Genomic DNA, 21,260 nt, shown 5'->3' on the forward strand with positions numbered 1-21,260 from the left:
GTGCTGACGGCGGGTTTCCCTGCCTGTGGGGCAGAAGCCTCCCTGTCGGCCTTGTTCGCCGCCTCGCGGCTCTATTCCGGGCCAGCCCCACCAGCAGAGCCAGCCTGCACCAGTAACGGCGGCTCTGCACCGAGCGGTACGCTGCCTGCTACAAGAAGCGCCCCGGGGAAGCCTGGCCTGCGGTGGGCCCCACAAAGGAACCACCGCGCAAACGGGCCCGCAGTGAAGGGAGGAAAACGCGTGCAGCTCGATACCCAGTAGAGAGGTGCTACGTGAACAGCACTCAGAGACAGCCCTGGGAGGAACGGACGCTCCGCCCCCGCCTTCGCTGCGCGCGCCCCCCCCCCCCCCCCAATCCCCCTCGCCCCGCCCCGGGCCCGCCGCCAGAGGGCGCATGGCAGAGACATCAGTTTCTCGCGGTGTCTCGCGCTGCTGTGACGTCCGGCCACGTGACGCGGCGCCGGCCGGGCCGCTCCGTGCGACTCGGGGGGAGCACGCGCCACACCGGCACGCGAGGGGGCGCGGCGGGCGGGGCGGAGCGGGGCCGAGGCCGAGGCGGGGGCGGGGGAGCTGGGGCCGGCCCGGGCCGGCGCTCCCCCGCGGCCCGCAGTGAGCCGCGGCCTGGTCCGCACGTGGGGCCTGGCCCCCTCCGGCGCGCCCGGGCCGCTTCCGTCGCCGTGCACGCTTTTGCTCGGCGTACACCGGCGAGGATGGCGCATAACAACGTAGGACCGTCCGCCGAGCCGCCGCCCGCCATGGCGCCGCCGGAGCCTGAACCGGAGCCGGTGCCTGACTCGGTGCTGGAGCAGTGGCGGCAGTACAACGAGACCGAGCGGCAATGGGGGCTGCGCCGCCGTTTCATCCTCCGCCACCTCCACGGCTACCCTGGCGCCGCTATCGACCAGCTCCTGTCGCTCTCCGTCCTCTGGACCAACCACGTCTTCATGGGCTGCAGGTGAGGCCTGTCCGGATATACCCACACCGTGCTGTCGAGGGTGCTTGCACCGGTCGGGCCTGAGAGAGGCCTTGGGGCGGTCTGGCCGCTGTCGGCCGCTCTGGGGTCCCCGAGCCGCTGGGGTCCCCGAGCCGCTTGGCTCAGTCTCGCCTCCAGCTGCCTGTTAAAAAGTGTCTCAGAAGAGCTGGAACAGCAGGAGCTGGTGCAGGAGATCCTCGGTTTCCGGAGAGTTTTCTGTTCCCCAGTGTGTATGTAGTTGTGTATGGAGGAGAGCAAGCTCCTGAAAGAGAATAGATGTGTTTTGAAAGTAGTTCTTCATGTCCCACCCTGAGGACTCGTTAAACGTGGCGTTGTGCTTTGTAATTTGAGGAGGTATCCCTCTAAGCGTGAAACAGCCTACACAGCCCCCGTAAAGCTCAGCTTTTCTGAGAGACATAGCTCCTGGTGAATGGAAGAGGTTTTCCTTCCTCAGGCTTACGTTAAGGTGCAGAAACCCTTGCACCATAACTGGCAAGGCTGTGGGGATCTGCAGAAGCGTCACCCGTGTCCCCACTGGCGCTTGGGGTGTTGTGATTATTTTTAACTGGACGGAAGGTTTAAAGACAGAAGCAGCTGCTCTGCGACTAACTTCCACAGACTGTATGGTGACAGAGGAGCTTGTAAACGCTGAAGGACATACGGTTTTACTTTTATCAATGTTGCTGTCCCAAAGCCTCCTTGGACAATATTTTGTGCTATTTTTGCAGGGCCAGGTCAGCATCTTTAAGTGTAGATCTGCACATTCCCGTGTTTTTTGCTTGTCCAAGGACTAAATTACTCTGTTCTGCAAACACCAAAATTGAATGTAGTTTTAAACCAGCTTCCAATTGTAAAGCTCGAGTAGTATGTTAAAATTGAGCACGTCTTCTTAAGATACACTCTCTTTGGTCCATTAGCTCATCTTAATGTGTTTATGTGCTGTCTTAATGGAAAGCTGCCTCTGTGAGAGTGCTTTTGGGAATCGATGCCATAATATAGTTAGAGGGCGCTGATAACAGCCGTGAAGAGCTGTGTGGCAAGATCTCAAATCCTAAAAGATGCAGTTTAAGCCTGTAAGTGCTCATGCTTTCCCTGCTGAACATCTGTCTCTACCTATGACTCGCAGGGTAGACACGAGTGATAAATTCAGGCCTGATAGAACGCAGAGCCGTTAGCAGTGGGGCTGCTTCCCCTAAGCTTGTGCTGTGCACTGACATGAACGCACCACACGGGCACAGTGAAGGCACTGCGCTGTTAAGGAGCAGTGGACAGCTTTACTTGGAGCAGTCTGGGGAAGGGAGAAGACCCACAGCTTTCTTTGGAACTGGCTTTTGCTGCTTGGGAGGAGAGCTGCTGTTGCTGTATCAAGTGAATAGCTTCAGAGTTTGAGGAATTTTTGTTGTTTTCCTCTGAAGTATTTTGATTTTTGCATATGGGTTTTTGGGGCTGTGGTTTGTTGGTTGGTTGGGTTTGGTTTTAACATTGATTACTTGCTAGCTGAAGGCAACCTGGTTATCAGAGTAAATAGAATCAGAGGTGAAATCTGTGGGAGTGTTCTGCTGGAGGGTGATCTGGAGAATGTTCATAAGATTTAGAAAACTTGGTCTGTGAGGAAGGAGTTAAGTAACAGGATTCATTTAGTTTAGAGGTGGATGAGAGAAGCTGCATGTACTCTCAGATACGTTAAAGGTGGCTGCACAGCTATTGGGATCAGGGTGAGAGATAATGTGTTTAAGTTACACCAGGAGAGGTTACTTAGACATTAGAGGCATGGGATTCTTTTGCCTCCATGTCTAGGGCACACAACTTGAGATTCCTAAGGCTGGGTTAGACAAACATATGCTGGGACAGGCTGATCTTCCCTTGGGCAGAAATCTGAGCCCCAGACATCTCTGTCCCTTGTGAAGAAGAGTGACAGTCATGTCAAATCTAACCCTGCTGGAAAAGGGTATCATTCTTTCTGTTCCCATGTACTGTAGTCTTCCCTCTAGAGAGAAACAGAAGTTCACCATTGCTTCATTCTGCAGGAGGATGGGGGTATCACCACTGTCCACCTGCCTTTGGTCCCTTTTGACAGTGTCTCCTCTGGGGGCTGAGCTGTGCTGGGTGCCTGCAGGTGAAGCTGGGACTGCGCTAAGTGTGTGCTCAGAGTTCTCACCCAGTAATTGAAATAGATCCAGTGTCTGCCTGGCCCTTTGAATCAGGAGCAGGAAGGGCATTTCTTGAGTGGAGAGGAAGTAGATTTCCAGAGCTTTTGGAACAGTAGTAGTCATGAGGTCTGTGGTGACAGGTTGGACTCGCTGATCGTTGAGGTCTCTTCCAACTTTGGTGATACTGTGATACTGAAAAGCTGGTGCCAGTTATTGAAGCACTGGCTGTGAGGATAGTTGTGGATTCTTGTCCATGGGCAGTGTGACCTGATGCTTTTGGAGTTTTGAAGGTGAGCACACCACAGAACAGGTGCAGTGGTGCTTTTTCTCTTTTCTGAATCACAGTGTGAAGCTGTCAGACTAGGTTGAGGCTGTGTTTGTAGGCTCTCCTTGGTTAGAAATGTTTGGGGTTTTTTCTTGTTCAGCTTCAGTGTGGCCTAAAAACATGTGACAGATCCCTGGAGCAATGGAAAAAAAGGTGGTGAGGGATGTGAGGCCGGGAGTGATGGAGATGTGCAGTGTGTGTCCTGCCTGTGTGGAACCACGAGCGTGCTGCGGCAGGGCCAGGATTTGCACGGAGCTAGTTACAGCCTCCTCACCTCTCTCGTGGCTGAGGGATTTCAAACGTTTCACTTACAGCTACCAAGCTGGAGATGAGTAGGGCTTTTTAGAGTGGTCGATAAAGGCTGAGCAGTGCCTTTGTCATCTGATGTCTGTGATTCCAGTATTGGTGACGTGTGTCCTGTGGTTGCTGACCCAGACGAGACTTCAGTGCTAGTCAGTTGCTCCTGTATTTAGCTCAAGGACTCTGTGATGCCCACAGAGAGTTCTCCACGCACCCTGTATTCCAGTACTCTGCCAGAGTTACAGTTTGACAGATACTTTAATTTAAAACACTATTGGTTTGTTGGCTGCAGGTTTCTTGTTTGCAGATGGGTTCACTTAGAACCAGGTAGCTGTTGTCAGGTGTGCAGGCTGTCTGCCAGCACCAAACCAGCTATGGCATGTCAAGCCCCATGGTAATGCTCCAGCAAAATGAGGGGGAGCATCTGCCTTGCACCAGGTACTGTGTCTCGGGCAGCCTTGGTTCTTGTTCTGCATAATAAAAGCTTGTGTGTGTATGTTGCCCCTGTGGGACCCCTTCTGAAGTGCTTTGCTGTTAAATCCACACAGATATGGCATGCAGGTCATGGAGAAGGTTCTCAAGATGGCTGAAGGCATTGACATTGGGGAAGTGAGGTCGTATGAGTTGGTCCCCAGCAAGACGCTAAAAAGACACCGCTCTCCATCTGACGGTGAGTATCTCTGCCCTGTGCCAAAGGAGACCCCCTGCCCTGGCACCCTTGGGTGGGCAGTGGTGGAGCGTGGGGAGAGCACTGTGCCTTGGGGCCACCTCCGAGACAGCCAGCACAACAGACTAAAGAGAAGTGACCATGATGTATTCTGCTAGATCACAGCTGTTTCCTCTCCTCTGCCCTCTTGTGGGGTGTAAATAATTCATGCAGAGTTCTCTTTTTGCTTAAGAAGGTGTGGCTTCTCGTTGAAATTACCAGGAAATTGATTTTCTCTAGGGATAGGGAATTGAATTTGTGTAACAAAATACCTCTGTGCTGTCCTTCACTGTGGAGAGGGGGATGTTCCAAGCTGAGAAGGGGTTGTACCTGTGCATGGAGGTACAAAGCTCATGGTATTGATTTTTAGTTTTGACCTGCCTGGAGCATTGAGGAGAGGTAATTTAAACTGTTTTTTTCTCTCCCTGCTGGGCCTGTGGAGTCCTGTGCGTGTCAGCCTGGTCCCATGGTGTTAAGGGTCAGTGTTCCAGCGATAGCTTTTCCAGTGGAGGAAATGCAGCAGGCAGGGGGGGCTGGCAGTTCAACAGCTCCGTTCACTGGCTCCTCTCCAGCACCTTCAGAGCTCCCTGCTGTCTCTGGGCACGGGGGGTTTGTTCATGTGTGCAGAAGCAGGTAGGGATGTGAGCAGGCAGCCCTTGCTTTGCGAGGCAGCGTCGGGCTGTAGTTTGGCTGTTTACAACACAGATGGTCAGATGGCACAGGACTGCTCTAGGCTTGGGTATCATCTCTTCCTCTGCCAAAGTATCTGCCCTTATTGTGACACCCAGCAGTCTTTCTGTGCTTCCATGTGCCAGCTGCTAAACTGAGAAAAATACTACTTTGCTCCCTTGTTTTGTCTGTCTCTCACGCAGCAGCTCTGCAGGGAAGGGTTCTCTCTTGCATGTTACACAGACAGCATACAGAGCTGTTCTGCTGGTGAGAGCCTTTAGGTGCTGCTGCAGTGCAATCATCGGAACACCAAACTGAGCCTTGCTGTCATTCATCAAGACTGATGGCTGAAGTATGTGACGTAAGAGCTTTGTCACCTGGCTTTTATGTGAAGGTCTGTTTGTGCTGCATGCCAAATGTTGTTTTCATCTGCAGTGAACTAGGCTCTGATAAATATGCTGTAGTAGTGCCATGTCTAGACAGATGTGTTGTCTGACCTGTGCTAGGGCTGCACACATTGGCACTGGATTAGGCAGCTCGTTCCAAAATGCTGAGGTGGCCTTTTGCTCCTCTGATGAAATTACACACACCTACCACTTCAGTGTGTGGGGGCTGAATCTTTCGCAGGAGGAGTCTTGTATAACCATCTCTGTAACGTAACACATTGACTTATCAGCTGCTTGCTTCTCATTTTCTGCAGAGGCTGTGTGTTGCAGGATATGCTGCCTCATTTGCATTTATTCTGGTTGAGAAACAAGAGGTCTACCAGTGATGTGTCATGGGGCCTCCCAGCCACTGCAGCTGTCACCTGAGGCTTGGGCAGATTGCTCTGTGTTTGGTGTCCTTTAGCCCAGGGGAGTTACATTGACAGAAAATATGCTTGTGTTAACAGTGTCATTAACAGCCCTGTGTTTTGGAAGGAAGGGTTCAGTATCACTGTGTTTCCCCATGAAATGGGAAGGTCTGAAGATAAAGTCATTTATCTGAGATCATCCTGCAGCCCTGTGGCAGCGTCAGAGACAAGGATTGAGTCCTGATCTGGTGGACTGGCTAAGTGGCCATAGTTTTTATTTGGTTTGGTAACTTTGAAGGGATTAACTTCAGAAATGACTGGATAGGTTCAGTGGGCAATGATGAGGGCAGAACAAGTGCTTCAGACCCAAAATCCCTGTAACTGAATATGTGGAGATTTGTGCAGGGTAGTTACGGAGCTGGGAATACCACTGTAGTGACCTGCACAGGGAATGAATGGTCTTATTTGATCCATTGGGAATGCCTTTGGAAGGAAACCTTCTGGTTTGTGGCTGTGAAGTGGGAAATCCTGTGTTAGGAGCCTGCAGACTCTGCCTGGAGATCACTCTGTGAGAACACTGTCTTCCTGTCATGTCACATATTGGTAATCTTACAATCTCTTCCACCCCATAGATCCAGAGCCAGAAGAGGTTGCTGAACCACCCAAAAAGATGGTCCCCAGGTTCCGGGTGCGACCACGTTTTGAACCCATACACTTTGTCACCAGTGCTGAGAAGAATGACAAGAAGGAAGATTCTGTGAATAACCAAAGGCAGGATGTGAACCAGGAGGCAAACACAAACAGCATAGCACAGCCAGTTGAAAACTGTACAAATTCCTTTGTGGGTGCACAGGAGGCGGATTCTCAGCTCTCCAGCTCAGCTGGGTTTGGCTTTGCCGGCCCGGCAGCAGCAGCAGCCAAGAAGGCTGTGAATAGTGTGGACTCTAGCACGAGCGGCACGTTGCAGGCTTCTGTTTCTCCTGCAGCTGCCCAGTCTGCATCAGAGACCTTCCCTCCATCAGCTATAGCGCTGAAGCAGAGTTTTATTGAGAAACTGTCAGCAGCTGTCTGGAAAAATCTTTCTAACCCAGATACAAACACGGGGACTGAAAAAATTAACTTTACCTATCTTTTGACACGTTCCATTCAGGCATGCAAGACAAATCCTGAGTATATTTATGTTCCTCTGAAAGAGATTGCCCCTGCTGACCTCCCCAAGAGCAAGAAGCTCCTAACAGATGGCTTTGCTTGTGAAGTGCGATGTCAGAATGTCTACCTGGCCACTGGTTACGCCGGCAGCAAAAACGGATCGAGGGATCGAGCTGCAGAGCTGGCAGTCAAGCTGCTGAAGAAGACTGTGGAAGTTAGAGTTGTTCAGCGGAAGTTCAAGCACATCTATCACGAGGACTTGGTGGTGTGTGAGGCGGGAATGAGTCGCTCAGATTTCCCTCCTGCCCTCAAACCTCACGAGGAGTTTGTAGCTGCCAACAGGGACTGTGTCCCGGTGCAGCCTGGTACTGAGTCTGCGAAAGGCTCCACTACTACCACCAAGCACTGGACTAGTTTTGTCCTCACAGAGAACGCCAGCGACGCAATAGGGATCCTTAACAATTCTGCCTCCTACAACAAAATGTCTGTGGAGTATAAGTACGAGTTAATGCCCAACCGCTCGTGGCGCTGTCAGGTGTATCTGCAAGATCACTGCCTCGCCGAGGGGTTTGGCACTAAGAAGACCAGCAAGCATGCAGCAGCCGAGGAGGCACTGAAAATTCTGCAGAAGATGCAGTCGAATATAGCAGCCATCAAAGTGACGCAGGTTCAGAAAGTGGGCTGCTCGTCGCGGGGCTCTGGGAGGAAGAAGGACCTGAAGGACCTGGTGATCTATGAGAACTCCACCAATCCAGTGTGCACGCTGAATGACACCGCCCAGTTCAACAAGATGACGGTGGAGTACGTCTTTGAAAGGATGACTGGCATGCGATGGAAGTGCAAGGTGATGCTTGAAGATGAGTTCATCGCAGAAGCGGTCGGGCTGAAGAAATCTGTCAAGCATGAGGCAGCAGAGGAGGCCGTGAAAATCCTCAAAAAGACTCAGCCAACTGTTGTTAATAACCTGAAGAAAGGCACCGTCGAAGACGTCATCTCCAGAAACGAGATCCGGGGTCGATCGGCAGCGGAGGCTTTCAAACAGAAGATCAAAGAAGACAACATCGGGAACCAGATTTTAAGAAAGATGGGCTGGACGGGCGGTGGCCTGGGGAAGGACGGGGAAGGAATCAGAGAGCCCATTTCTGTGAAGGAGCAGTTCAAAAGGGAGGGGCTGGGGCTCGATGTAGAAAGGGTGAACAGAATCGCAAAGAGAGATATTGAGGAGATCATCCGGAACTATGCACGCTCAGACAGTCACATTGACTTGACTTTCTCTAGAGAACTGACCATGGATGAACGCAAGCAGATACATCAGATCGCCCAGAGATACGGTCTGAAAAGTAAATCCCACGGGCAGGGGCACAACAGATACTTGGTGGTGAGCAGGAAGCGACGCAAGGAGGATCTGTTAGACCAGCTGAAGCAGGAAGGCCAGGTTGGACATTACGAGCTTATCATGCCTCAGGCAAACTGAGGCCGGAGGTCCCATTTCACCAGAGTCTGAGCTTCCTGCATACTTGCATTAAAGAGAGAGATGCTGCATTGTTCTCCCGGTGGGTTATATTAGCGCTGAAGTCTGCTGCTGCGTTAATATAACTTCTGAACCGTTGTTAGGCGATGAGAAGTGGCAGAGTCCTGTCCAAGTGTGTTAGCACAGCCCAAAAGCAGTAGTGCTGTCACTCTGTGTGTCTTTGATATTACTTGTTCCTTCACATTTTAATAGTTTTGTAATAGCAAAAACACATGTCCAAGGAGAAGGAATTTGACACCATTTAAAATTGTGGCTCCCTTATTCTTCTTGCCCAAGGAAAGGGAGGGGAAAAAAAAAAAAGAAGCCTTTTTTTACAAAAAAGAAAAAAACAAAAAAGAGGAAAAAAAGCTGAAATGAAATGAAATAAAAAGGTGAGAAAATGCAGTCTGGGAGTGTAAACCTGTATGTAAAGTTGGTATTAATAACGATACAAATAAAAGTTTATTTCTGGAAAAAAAAAACCCAAACCACCACAGGATTTGTCCCACTTTCTGTGAGAGAAAAGGAATCTGGGAACACTGTGTTCACTCTTGAGGAACACAGACAGCAAGGGCTTGTCTCTGCACCAGATGTCCTCTGATGTCCTGCACCAGCCCAACAGTGAAGTTCTGCTCGCAGGAGTCCGCCTTGAGCCTGCCAGACTCAGAGGGGCTGAGTGCACCGCAGGTGTCAGCGCGTTGGACTGAGACCATGCCAGGGCGTTGCACCTCGCAGCACGGCTTGGATGCGTAGATGCCATGGTGAAGTGTGACATGAACGCTGGAGGTAAGCGCAGAACCCACGCTCAGAGATGCTCCTGTAGCTTCTGGGGACTGTTACATAACTTCCTTTTTTTTTTCCTTCTTTTTTTTTGACTTTAAATATAAGCTCTCTAATCCCAAGCCAAGTCAAACCTGTGCTCCGTTACTGCACCTGTGCTTGTGTATGTCAAGGGCGATTCACGAGTAAACTCTCTGGTGTTGCTCTGATGTGTGATGTCTGTGGCATCTCTCCAGGACTGGCATGAGCTGCCAGGAGGCTGGAGCATTTCTCTCTGTGCCAGAGAGGCAGAGACTGACCTCTGCCTGTGCTGTTCTGCCACCAGTGCCACAGGACACTGCACTGTGAGTCTTGGAGAAATTCTTACTTTGTGCTTGGAAAGCAGAGGTTAGGAACTACCTTGGAGGAGCTGAGAGTGAGCTGTGGCTAGAGGTGCTGGGCTTTTCTGCCACGAGTAGGGCCTGCTGATGGTTCTTCAGCAAGAAGCCAGTCCTAGTGAAAAGTATTTTTGTCTGGGCTCCTGTGCTTTGTGTCTCAGCTATCGTGGAGGTTTTTGTTGCCTATATTTGCCTCTCCATCCTTTACATCATCCTTTAGCTGCTTTCCCACCTCCTGCTCTTTTTAAGTACTCTCAGCAGAATATCCTGGTGATGCAGTTAAAAGCATTTTTCATCCCATCAGTGTGAGGAGGCTGCCCTGTTAGGTGAGAGCTGTTCAGGAAGAAGAAAGTGAGGGTTCCTTCCTTGGCTGGATGGCTGCAGGTGTCTGCTTGCTTGGACAGCAGGAATTAATGCTGCTGCTCTGTAGAAAAATGATCTGGCACTTACTTCTGAACCGTGTTGGGGGGTTTGGTTTTATTGTGCATTATTCCCTCTTCTTCTGAAACCTGCTCTCAAGAATGCTGGGCTCTTAACAGATGGTGATGTAGGAGTGGAAGAAGCCTGGTACTTTCTAGGCAGCTATTCCTGCAAGCAGGAGCACAGCTCCCCCTCCCTCACTTGGCTCTGCAGCAGGTCTTCAAAGCTGGGTGATGCTGAGAAAGGCAGTGAGAGCTCCACTGCGGTGATCAGGATGAAAAATGCCTCTTGGCAGGGGGGAGGGCTGGCTACATGTACCTGTGCCTCAACAGGGGTAGCTGCCTGGTGTGAGACTGTGCAGGGTATCGCTTTTCCTGTCCTGGGTAGCAGCTGGCCCTCTTGGCCACCTACCTCTGCAACATGTGGAACCTCTGTGCAGGGCCCATCTGTGGTCTTCCTCTTCAGTTGGTGGCTGCATGTTTGAACTAAAGCATCACCAGACTCTCCAGCCCCAGGTGTTTGTCACAGTGAGTGTTCTGGAGAACCAGCATGTGGGGGAAAATGAAGTTAGATGAAGGCCCTACTGAAGAGGACTATAAAGGTGTGTGGGGGTGACATGTTTTGCAGCTTTGTGCTGCTCTTGTTTCTGGCTACCCTGAGTTGTTTTTTATTGTGGTCACTACAAGGTAAGACAAATATAAAAGTGGCAGGGTTGATACGAGAGCTTCTGTGACATTGGAACAACTTGGCCCCTCAGAAAGAGGTGTGCCTGCTAGTACAGAGCAATGGTGAGCATACTCTTGGCTGGCCTCAGTTATCCCCAGCAGTGCAAGTGGTAGGCTTGGATTGAGGCTGGGAGGTCTTTTTGGCACTGCTCTGTAACTTGGTGGCTGCAACTTAGGCACTTGTTGCTTGACTCACTCCGAGTTGGGACAGTCTTGTATAGGAATTGCTTAAACTCATTTCCATGAGGCAGACTGGTGCCATCCAGCCTTTTCTCTCTACACCAGAGACTGCACCCACTAACCTTCAGGAACATGAGCATATGTAACACAGATGGGACCTCAGTGGTAAAAGGCTGCCCCTGTGAGACATGAAGCCTGCTCAGGGTTGGGAGTTGGTGTCACAGTAGGTACAAATCCTGATTTAATTTTTGAGGGAGCCCAGCAACTTCTATCTTAGTTGTAGCTAAGCAGCAGTACCAGCTTCTGTGGTGTCAATTATTTTTAGTTCTGCTCTCCCCAACATGAAACAAGAGAAAAATAAATACAGTTCCTGTACCAGTTCATTACTGAGCCCATTCAGTGCTGTAACCAACTCATTGTAAGCTCCTTTCTGTTCACTCCCAGGCAGGCACAACAGCTCTGGGCTTCCTGCAGGTGCTGTTTTTGCTAAGACTGGTGCCTGTTCCTCCTTTTCTCAGCTACTTGGTCCTGCCCCATCCTGCCTTCTGGCAGGAAGAGCTGGTTTTACCTCCACACTACACCTGGCACAGCTTCTACCCCAGCACAACCACTGCCCAGAAGGTCAGAAACTAGTTCATAATCCTGCTTGAAGGGTCTACCTGGAGCCTGAGCCCATACCAGCCTCTTGTCCTCCCAGTTAAAATAACCAGAGCTGTACACCTCTTGCCTATTTATACAATAAGCACTAAGGTTACACTTTATTTACAAGTTTGAAAAATGTACAGTTTCTTACATGGGTTACTTGTGCAAAGTTAAACTTCTTGACTAACAGACCAATGTGCACACAAAAGACACTGGAACAGTGGACAACACAATTGTAGGTTTCATCCCACACTGCTGCTTAAGGTACTGTATCCAAATGTACAAACTTAGCCTTACAAAAAAAGTGAGTCTGGACTTACAAATGTTGGTTTTGTGTTTTTTTCTCAGAGTTGAAAAAGTACTTTCATAAAACTGAGGGAAAACTTAAGCATGCAGCAGTAGCTCACAAACCACAGAGTAATCTACAAAGAGCAGAAACTGCAGAGACTTGCCTGCCCCACGCTTTATTGAAACTTTCCACGAGGCAAAGTTGGATCCCAAAGAACTGACCTTCCTCAGCTAATGATAAGGGGCAAGAGAGAAAGACACCAAAGGAGAGTTATTCCACCACTGGAACACTTCAGGTTTTGCCTCTTTCTTCCTCAGTGTAGGAAGGCCTTTTGCTCAGAGTACCACAGCTCTACCTGGCTTTCTCCAGTAACAGTGGACCTGACTACAGAAACACTGCTCAGCCTCTGTAGCCATGCCCTTTAAAAGAAAATTAAGATGAAAGAAAAAAAAAAAAGGGGTTGTTTCTCACCCTAAGCAAAGTTCAAAGTACCACAGCTGTAATGATTTATGTATATCTGTACATAAATCTTGCATGTGAAGTGCAGAACTAGCCAGCATTCCACAATCTTACTGAACCTTTGAATTGGAATCAATTTAAGAGCTGTTTGGGTTTTTTTTCTCCATGTGTAAGCAGTGGATAAACCAATACAAAAGGGAAATGAGGTTTTCTTCACTTAGTAACTTACAAATGCAGTGGGGTCTAAATCAATAGTAGAGGTAAATGACCAGCCTGGAAACATCAGCACTTTAGATAATATCAGTTAAAAAATGTGTATGTATATAAACATCCCTTTTATCAAGCTACACATAAGCATCACTGTGTATAACACAATTACAATTAAAAGCTTAGTGTACACTACAGAAATGCACAATACTGCCCTAAGACTGGAGAGGGACCACAGAAAATGAATTTCAGCATCAGTAACTCTTTTGCAAGTAACCCAAGTACAGAACATTTGACTTCAAAGTGGGTGCTTTCTGATGTCCAAGGAGAAGAAGCTTCAGCAAGGGAGGGTGGCAACAGCACAACAGCTATTCTGCTTTCAAAGTAAATGCTAGGAGGAAAAAGATGACTCGGACACTTTGTTTATTTTCCTCATCAACAGAGTGTTCATTTGCATCATCCTGGGTCAACAGTCACGCCAGCTCTGTTCTACTATTGCAGAAACCCGTTTTTCATATTCCCGCTTATTCTCTTGGTATAGCTGAGCTGCCTGGCTGTTTGCTGGGCTGTTAGGGTTTGGCTCATCCAATAGAGACTGTGCAGAGAGAAAAAGACTCTTAGGCAGGTGAAAGCATGTGCAGTTCTCCAACATATTCCTTGAACTGTCCACACTAAGAAGATGCAGGAGTTACCCCAGAGACAGGCACGGCCCGCTGGGTTACTGCACTTGGGAGTTACTGGGAGCTTTTGCTGTCGCTCTCAACCCTCAGCAGTGCAGCTGACTAACTCACAGCCAAGCAGTGACAAGGGGCCCATCAGTGACCACCTGCTGCCACTGTCTGATGAACATACAGCTGGGAAGCATGCAGCACATTTTGCCCCTGGCTGTCAGGGGCAAAAAAAAGTGTTTGCCCAAGTGTTCCTGTCCAAGCACCCCAATCTCATTCTGCCATTTCACACAGTTTTTACCTGTATGGATGTTAAGATGGAGGAGACATCATAAGTAGGACTCCAACGATTCTGAAGAATATCCAGACATATACTACCATCTGCATAGACTAGAAAAGATGTAAGAAGTTAGTAAGTTAAAGTTGTACAGCTACTCAGTTTTTTCCTGATGCTGTCTGATCCTGAAACCTACACACTGACAAACACTACAAAAGGCAACAGTGTCTGAGACTGAAATCCAGCAATCAAGCCTGTAGGTAGTGAAGAGGTAAAGCTTATCACTACCAGCTGCCTGAGGTATTTAAACTCAACCCCTGTTTATACTGCAACTACCACTATGGAAAACCATGAATAGATTTTAAGGGGAAAAAAGCAATTAAGCTGCCCACAAGTAAACCAAATAAAGAACACAGGAAAGCTGGTTATGCACAAAGCTTTCCCAGAAACTATCTGCAACAGTCAGTGCTCAGTCACCTTTCTCACGGCAGCTTTAGAAACCCTTTCCCTCAGCACTGCAGCCACAGGCTTACTTGCTACATTTGAAAGCTTCCAGTATTTCTTCTCAAAGCTATTGTTTGTATGGAGACAAAGGAATCCAGCTACAACCTCTGAGGCCCAAGGAAGAGAATCAATTAAACACTCAGACTGTCACTGGCTAGAGGTGGAAACAAGCGGCGTATTTCCAGGTGTATCATTTTGGGAAGAAAAGTGATAAAAGGTAACTGCACTCAGCAGCTGTATGCAATACCTATAGACAAAAGTCCAAAGCACTGCTATCCACCTATAAAATACTCTAACAGGCAGTTGAGGGAGAAGAGTCTTGCCAGTACTGTGCTGTAGCACCTGCAGGTAGGTAGCTGCTTTCAGTACCCTTTTCATTTCAATTTCTCCTTACCACAATCACAGGACCACAGTGGAATTTTGCTGGTTTATTAGGTAGTAGCCACTTCTATAATAAATGGACCTTTTCCTACAGCACTATAGCATGCTGTAACTTAACAAACAAACCAGAAAGCAGCAGTGATTAAGTACTTACCATTTGGATGAAACATTTTAGAGACAAATCTAACAGTAGGTGGCTTATTCGGATATTCTTCTGTGAATTCTATTGTAAGTTTGAAAGTTCCTGGAGTTGGGAGAGAGATAAGTAACCTTTATTCAGAATTAATGTACACAAGGGATGAGTAAGTTACATCCCTCCACAAGCACAACCTGATACTCTTACACATGCACACTGGATATTCCATACAGATTGCTTAGTCCTACAATGATTCTTCTACTCCCTTCAGAGCTAATCATTAACTATGAAGTCTGAGACAGTACCTGTACAAGCGTACCTCCCGTGACTGACTTCTGTTGCCAAAGCCACCACCCCAGTCAGAAGGTTTGTGTAAGGAAGTAAATCTGCCCTTGAGGTTTTCTTCCACAAAGCCTAATCCCAGTACACAGTGAAAACACCACAAGTGGGTGTAGAACCATCTGTGTAACAGGACATGATTTAATAGGTCCTTGAGCCTGGAGTCTGCTATCGTGACAAGCACCTTCTTAATTATTTCCTGTTTGAATTTCAAGAAAATACATTTTTATCAACAACTCTGTGGTAAGCAGGTCATACTGGAGAAAAGTAGCATTGAAAGCAGCATCCAAACCAGACACTTCCTGATCACTTGCTTCACACTAGCCAGCCTTCCTTCGGGAAAGGCTGATCAGAGCGGAAACAGGAGACTGTAATGTCCCAATCCAACTGTTCCAGCAGCCTGCACCAACCTAAGTTCTGGCAGCCCTTCTCCTCAGGCTATGACAATCTGAGAATATGAAATCTGCCAACTAAGCTGCATAAATACAGGTGCAAGGGACTGAGTACTGTTAGTGATTCCATCAGTGACTATGAAACTCCACACACCCATGGCTATCACCTCAGACCAACCAATCTGGGTGTCAGGTTATGAAGTTCCTAGGTGTGCTCAAACAGCTTTGTATAAACACAGAGCTCTCCTGTACTAGGAACATGCCTTACAGTAATGGCTGGAGCAAGCTGCCAGGGCGCACACACTGCCTCTTCTGGAAGGTCATTCTTACACATCAGTGACAGGTGTGTGTCCTTCAACACAGTGCCCAAACTAGGACTCTGGGGCTCGGATATAAAGCTCATCCTTGCTTCCTCCTGTGATGCAGTTTTCCAGCCCTAGTATAATTAATGTGTTCCTTCATTCTGGCTCGCAAACACGCCCACAGCTGGTGACCAGAGAACAGACTTTTCAATTCCTTTTCTCTTCTTTAAGATCAGGAAGGACCTGTAGTATTTCCCAGGGACTCCTTCCTATATAAGGAGATAAACTGTAACATTGAGTTGCAAGAAATGAAGGTCATTGCCTGACGTTCCAGTTTACGTATGAAGACACAGTACAGATGCTTCAGAGCTTTGCACACAACAGCAGGAAGTCACAACACCCTAAAGATAAGTTTTTGCATGTTTGGTTTTTTTTCATTAGCAGCCTGACAAGAGCAGAGAGCCAACAGCATGCTATCTTACTGCAAAACAAAAGGAACAAGAGGAGTTCAAACTAACAGAAGTCTGCAGTGAGGCTTTCCAGCTCCACTACAACTAATCCAGAGGCAGAGAGCCAGACCAGTTGAAAGCCAGAACTGGAAAGCTGGTAACAACTACCAGCTGCAAACATCAGCTCATGACTATCTTTCCTTCCCTGCATGGTGACAACCCCAAGCACTACTGACCCTTCAGAAGTGAATGCCTAAGAGACTCAATTCTAAAGAGACTCCCAGCTCTCCCTGCCCTGGTTCTAGCTCTCACTATCCTTCTTACAAGGTAGGCAAGCAGGCACCTTCTTCCGTGGCAGAAGGCTGAAAACTGAGCACAATCAATCAGACAGAGTTCAACATGCATTCCTGAATGAATGCTGTTCTGTAACACTGACTAAAGTGGGAGCTGAGGGAACAGAGAAAATGGCCAAAAAACAGGAAGAAGGGCAGTTTAGTCTTAGCTTCCCTTTCAGTAGTGGATTCTATCTGCCCCAACAGTAACACAACAGCATGGGTAAGATGGCTTCCAGCTGCAGTATCTACCTTCTCAAGTTTCCAAGTGGCACCTAGAATGGCAGTGGCTCTTTGAAAGCCATTACCACAGTAAGGTAACCACCTCATTGTTGAGCTTTACTGAAGGACAAATCCAGAGATTTGATGAAGTCCAAGGGTCATTCACAGTCAAAGCCCACACAAGTGAAAGAGGTATCACAACACACACCACTGGGGATCAGGTCTTCAGTGTCCAATCTCTTCTCACTAATTTTAAAGCTTTCAACTGGTATTTCTTGTGGCTTACCCTAGGCAGCCAATTTTGAAATATAATTACTGTCATCATTGGTATTAGGATCATCACCAATATTGGCACATTCCCTTTGCTCTCCTGCACTTACCTTGTTGATGTGTCTTCCCTACCTCACAAAGTAAGCCTCTCACACAGCTAACAGGGAACCCTTTCCATGACCCATACACTGGCCCAAGTAACCACTACCAGAGTATCACTCATTTCCTTGCCAGACTCTTCTCACTGCAAGGATCAGAACAGCCCTCTGTTCCATTGCCTGTAAAGCAGGGATGATTGCTGCTTCTCCTGCATGGGAATACAGAATCCATGTTCCAAAAGCAAGGAACAAACCATAGAGACAGCAAATGCCTTGCTTTCTCTGCCCAAGCCTCCTGCACGACCACAGCAAGGCAGGACAGCACAATAGCTGTGTTACTTAACTCTCTCAAAGCCAGGAATCCTGCACTAACCACAATGTCATCATCCAGTTTCAGAGAAACTGGTCTGAAAGACTGGGAGAACCTGGGTTTCCATCACTGTGACAGCACACAGATTCTTAGAAATGTGGTAAATGGCAGAATGAATATATCCTAGGTCCTACTGCAGACACCTGCAATTGAATCCTCTGAAACCAGAATATGGAAGTTATGCTGCCGATCTAAATTAGCAGTTGCTCCTAGGCCAAGGCAGCCTGCACACTGAGTTGTGAAAACACCCTCTGAAGTCCGGGGGTGGAGGGTAGGGAGGGTTGTTAGCTGCATTATGCTACACAGCAAGTAAACAAATGTGTCTGAACTTTGAGTTTCCAGTTCAGGCAAAGCTAGGAAAACTCAGAAGCAAAGACTGCAGAAGGGTCTCACCAGAATGAGAGTAAAGAACTGTAATTCTCAGTGCTGAAATTATTGCACCTCTGCTGTAACAGAAAAGAATAATAGATAGATAGATATTTCACACACTTTAACATAAAATAAATTAATAATATATATAGCCATTTCACAGGCAAGAAAGTATCTGAAGCCTTGCAGTATCTTCAGGAAGTGAAAGAGCCTAAAACAAAAACACAAAGCAACTCTGGAAAAACGCTGCCCTGCAATGGCTTCATGGGAAGGATTACAGAGCCCCTGAGTGCACCTTTGACTCACAAGGACCTGCAGTCACAGAAGCAGCCCACACTAAAAGCCCAATACTGTTAAATAAAAATTCCCTTAATTTTACCTATGTTAAGCTAAACTGAATCTGAACTGTACTGCTCTACTCACTTAATGGAAAAGCACAGCTGAGGCACCAACACGCCCATATCTCTAGGCACCACTTAGTATTTTGTTATCTCACACAAGGTAAGATATGTCCCAGAGAAAAGGAGATAAGCATATCCTGCCACACAAGACATATCTGTTTTCCTGAGAGCATACTGTGAAAACACACACTTTGCTATGAAAAGAGCAATCCATCACACCCCAAGATTGTACTATTAGATCAACCAAAGCAGTAGGACAGCAGCAGCAGACTCAAGCATCTGTTTGAACTTCAAACTGCTACAAGCGCAACATGTCCTAAGTATCTGAGATAAAGACACAATACTGCCACTGTGGAAAGTGCAGAGGAAATCAGGATGTCAGGAATCTCAAAAGTAGTCTCCAGCCTTCTGCATCTAAAGATAAATACACGGGAAAAGAGCCCTTATAGCATCTTTTAACCCCACACTGAGCCAGACAAGCCGGCACACGGCAACAACCTGCATTTTAGCACACTGTAAGGAGATGGCTTTCTGCTCCAAACAGTGAATCACCCCATTAGTGGCAGTGCACCAAGAATCTAAGCAGCTCTAACAAAGCTCACACAAGTTGAAGGGCTCCTCTCTTTAAGGCTTGTGTGGTAACACAATACCTTTAGTCTATCTGTCCTGTTATGCGATGCTATGGAATGCTCAAGTTCTAAACGTTGGATGTCGGAAGCAACTATTATAGCAAGCTTCTTAACTAATCAGATGCATTAAAAAACCACAAAATCTAAGTGAAGACTCTGAAGTTTCCTTAGGACTGAAGTACTTAAAACCTCTGAAATCTTCTCAGGAAAAACAAAAAAAAAGAATCATCATCTGCAATTTCCAAGCATGCTCACAGGTGCTACCTCTGAGGACAAACAAGACACAAAGGAGTTAGCCAAGAACAACATAAGGGTTAAAGAATTTTTCCTATGCTTTTGTCATGAGTCATGGAGATCTAGGATTAATTATAGCTTGCACTGAAAGTATCTTTAAAGAAAAGCATCACTGATTTCAGTTAGACAGTATTTCATGTCTAACAAGTTTTCACTAAGATGCTGAAGTCTTCATACAGCACCAGTAAAGCTGTAACAGACAGTAAGGCCAGACAGAAGTTATGGACACACTTATGTTACCAGGACATACTTAGTCAGCTTCTAAAGTTACCCAGTACTTTTAATTTAACATTGAATGTTACCTATCACAGCAGTGAAGTAGAAGCCAAAAAAAAAAGAAACAATAAAAAAAAAAGACTGTTCTGAACTTCCTCCAACATTCAGCCTATTATTTCCTACTTCAGCTGACTCACATTGGGACATACTCACAGAACACTTCCAGCATCAGAAAAAAGAACTCAAAACACCAGGTTTTCAACAGTTTTCCAAATATAAGTGTCCCTAAAAACATGATCCAGGATTCAGCAGAGAAGCTTGGAGATCCTTAAAACGGTACATTAAATTAGGCTTAGGATAGTCAGATTTAGTGATTACAAGCAAGCTCCTACAAGCTAATTTGTGAGTTTCTGTAAATCAGCATAGCAATTTAAATCTAGAACACTTCCTTAAGAGGATTAAAAAAAAAAAAGCGAGCGCTGGCTTTACGCAAGTGCAGCTTTCGGGTGTGTGGTCTGGTGAACACGCACCCGTGTCCCTGCTCCAGCCCCCGGCCCACACCTGTTGCAAAGTCCACAGCACCGACAGACCAAGGCCGTGCCAAAACTGCAGCCCTTTACCCCAAGAAAAGCCAAACACCGGACCCGCATGTAGCCGCACTTACCGTCCTCGAAGGGGGTCCCCTCGGGCCTAGAGGAGGGAAGCAGAGCACAGAGTTACCCCGCGGGCTGCCCAGCTCTGAGCCCCTCCCGGAGGCAGAGCAACAGCGGCCCCCGCGGCCTGCCGCCCCCCCGCTTCCCACCCCTGCCCGACTCACCCGAAGATGACGGCGTTCCATACCATAATGTTGTTCTCGGAGGGGGCTCCGCTCACCCCGGCCGGGGGATCCTCCTGCAGCCTGCGGGGCACAGGAAGGGCTGAGGCGCTGGCCCCGCCGCCCCTCGCGCAGCGAGAGGCCGCCGCTGCGCACTTCGCGTAACCCAGGCAGGTAGCTACCCGCCCCTGCGCCAACATCGTAACCCGCCAGCAGGCAGCGTCAACCAACGCTACGCAATTAGCGGAGCGCGCCCTACCCCGCCGCCATGTTGTGCTGCCCCCCTCCTTCCCCGGTAGAGCCGGGCCCTTCGTTGTCCTCCCGCCCGCCCTCCTCCTTCCCCTTAGCCAGCGGCCTCAGTACCTCTTGAAGTCCCGCATGAGGCGCCTACGGGCCGGAGTGGACATGATAGGCTCAGGGTTATAGATCACTCATACACTATCAGAGGGATCACGGGGCGCCCAGAAACGGCGGCGGCGGCGGCAGCAGCAGCGAGCTCCAACTGAGGCAACGGCAACGCTGACGAACAGGAGCGATCACGGCCTCTACCACTGAGCCAGACGCAGGGGGGGAAAGAGCCCAGGCTGCACCGACTCCTGCGCCGGCTGCCCGGCGATCCCGGGATGTACCAACGGCGCGGGGAGAGGGGGCGGAGCCGGATGTCGCCGAGCGCCCAGCCGCTACCACCGCGGCGCGGGGGCGGACGGGGGTGGAACGGGGCGGTGACGTCATGTGTGGAGGACTGGCTCCGCCCCCAGGCACAGAACTGGCTGCGGGTGGGGGTGAGGCGCTAAGGCGTTACTGCGGGCTGCGAGGTGTCCGGTGCCGATGGTTCGTCTTCTGCTTTCGTTTGTGTCGTGTTGTAACTCCAGGCAGGAACTCAGCCCCGTGCGGCCGCTCGCTCACTCCCTCCGCAGGGATGGAGGAGAGTACCGGAAAAGTGGTGGGTTAAAATAAAAGCAGTTTAACAGGTAAAGCAAAAGCTGCGCACGCAAACTAAGCAAAACAAGGAATGCATTCTCCACTTCCCATCGTCAGGCAGGTGTTCAGCCATCCACAAGAAAGCAGGGCTCGATCGCACATAACTTGGGAAAACAAACGGCACCACTTCAAATGTCTCCAGCTTTCTATGGCTGAGCATGA

General features: G+C 48.6%; 2 protein-coding genes across 3 annotated transcripts; one reads left to right on the plus strand and one right to left on the minus strand.

The window, feature by feature from the left end:
* The first annotated feature begins 511 nt into the window (after positions 1 to 511).
* Positions 512 to 8,899, plus strand: NKRF (NFKB repressing factor). 2 transcript variants are annotated; one of them, XM_068152141.1, is made up of 3 exons: positions 512 to 955; positions 4,297 to 4,418; positions 6,549 to 8,899. In XM_068152141.1, exons 1-3 carry the CDS (start codon positions 711 to 713, stop codon positions 8,537 to 8,539), a joined length of 2,358 nt encoding a protein of 785 aa, XP_068008242.1. In that variant the 5' UTR covers positions 512 to 710; the 3' UTR covers positions 8,540 to 8,899. The 2 variants fall into 2 exon arrangements, with proteins under 2 accessions (XP_068008242.1, XP_068008243.1); XM_068152142.1 differs by lacking the exon at positions 512 to 955 and adding an exon at positions 4,125 to 4,186.
* A 2,881-nt stretch (positions 8,900 to 11,780) lies between these two features.
* On the minus strand, positions 11,781 to 20,765 carry UBE2A (ubiquitin conjugating enzyme E2 A). Its single transcript, XM_068152145.1, has 6 exons — positions 20,481 to 20,765; positions 20,121 to 20,201; positions 19,968 to 19,993; positions 14,639 to 14,728; positions 13,624 to 13,712; positions 11,781 to 13,249 (listed from the first exon to the last, which is right to left on the minus strand). The coding sequence occupies exons 1-6, from the start codon at positions 20,522 to 20,524 to the stop codon at positions 13,121 to 13,123; spliced, it is 459 nt and encodes a 152-aa protein (XP_068008246.1). The 5' UTR covers positions 20,525 to 20,765; the 3' UTR covers positions 11,781 to 13,120.
* Between the last annotated feature and the right edge of the window lie 495 nt (positions 20,766 to 21,260).

The sequence above is a fragment of the Melanerpes formicivorus genome, unplaced genomic scaffold (assembly GCF_026170545.1).
Source record: "Melanerpes formicivorus ecotype bairdi unplaced genomic scaffold, bMelFor1.0.p_v2 SCAF_22, whole genome shotgun sequence".
NCBI classification, from domain to species: domain Eukaryota; kingdom Metazoa; phylum Chordata; class Aves; order Piciformes; family Picidae; genus Melanerpes; species Melanerpes formicivorus.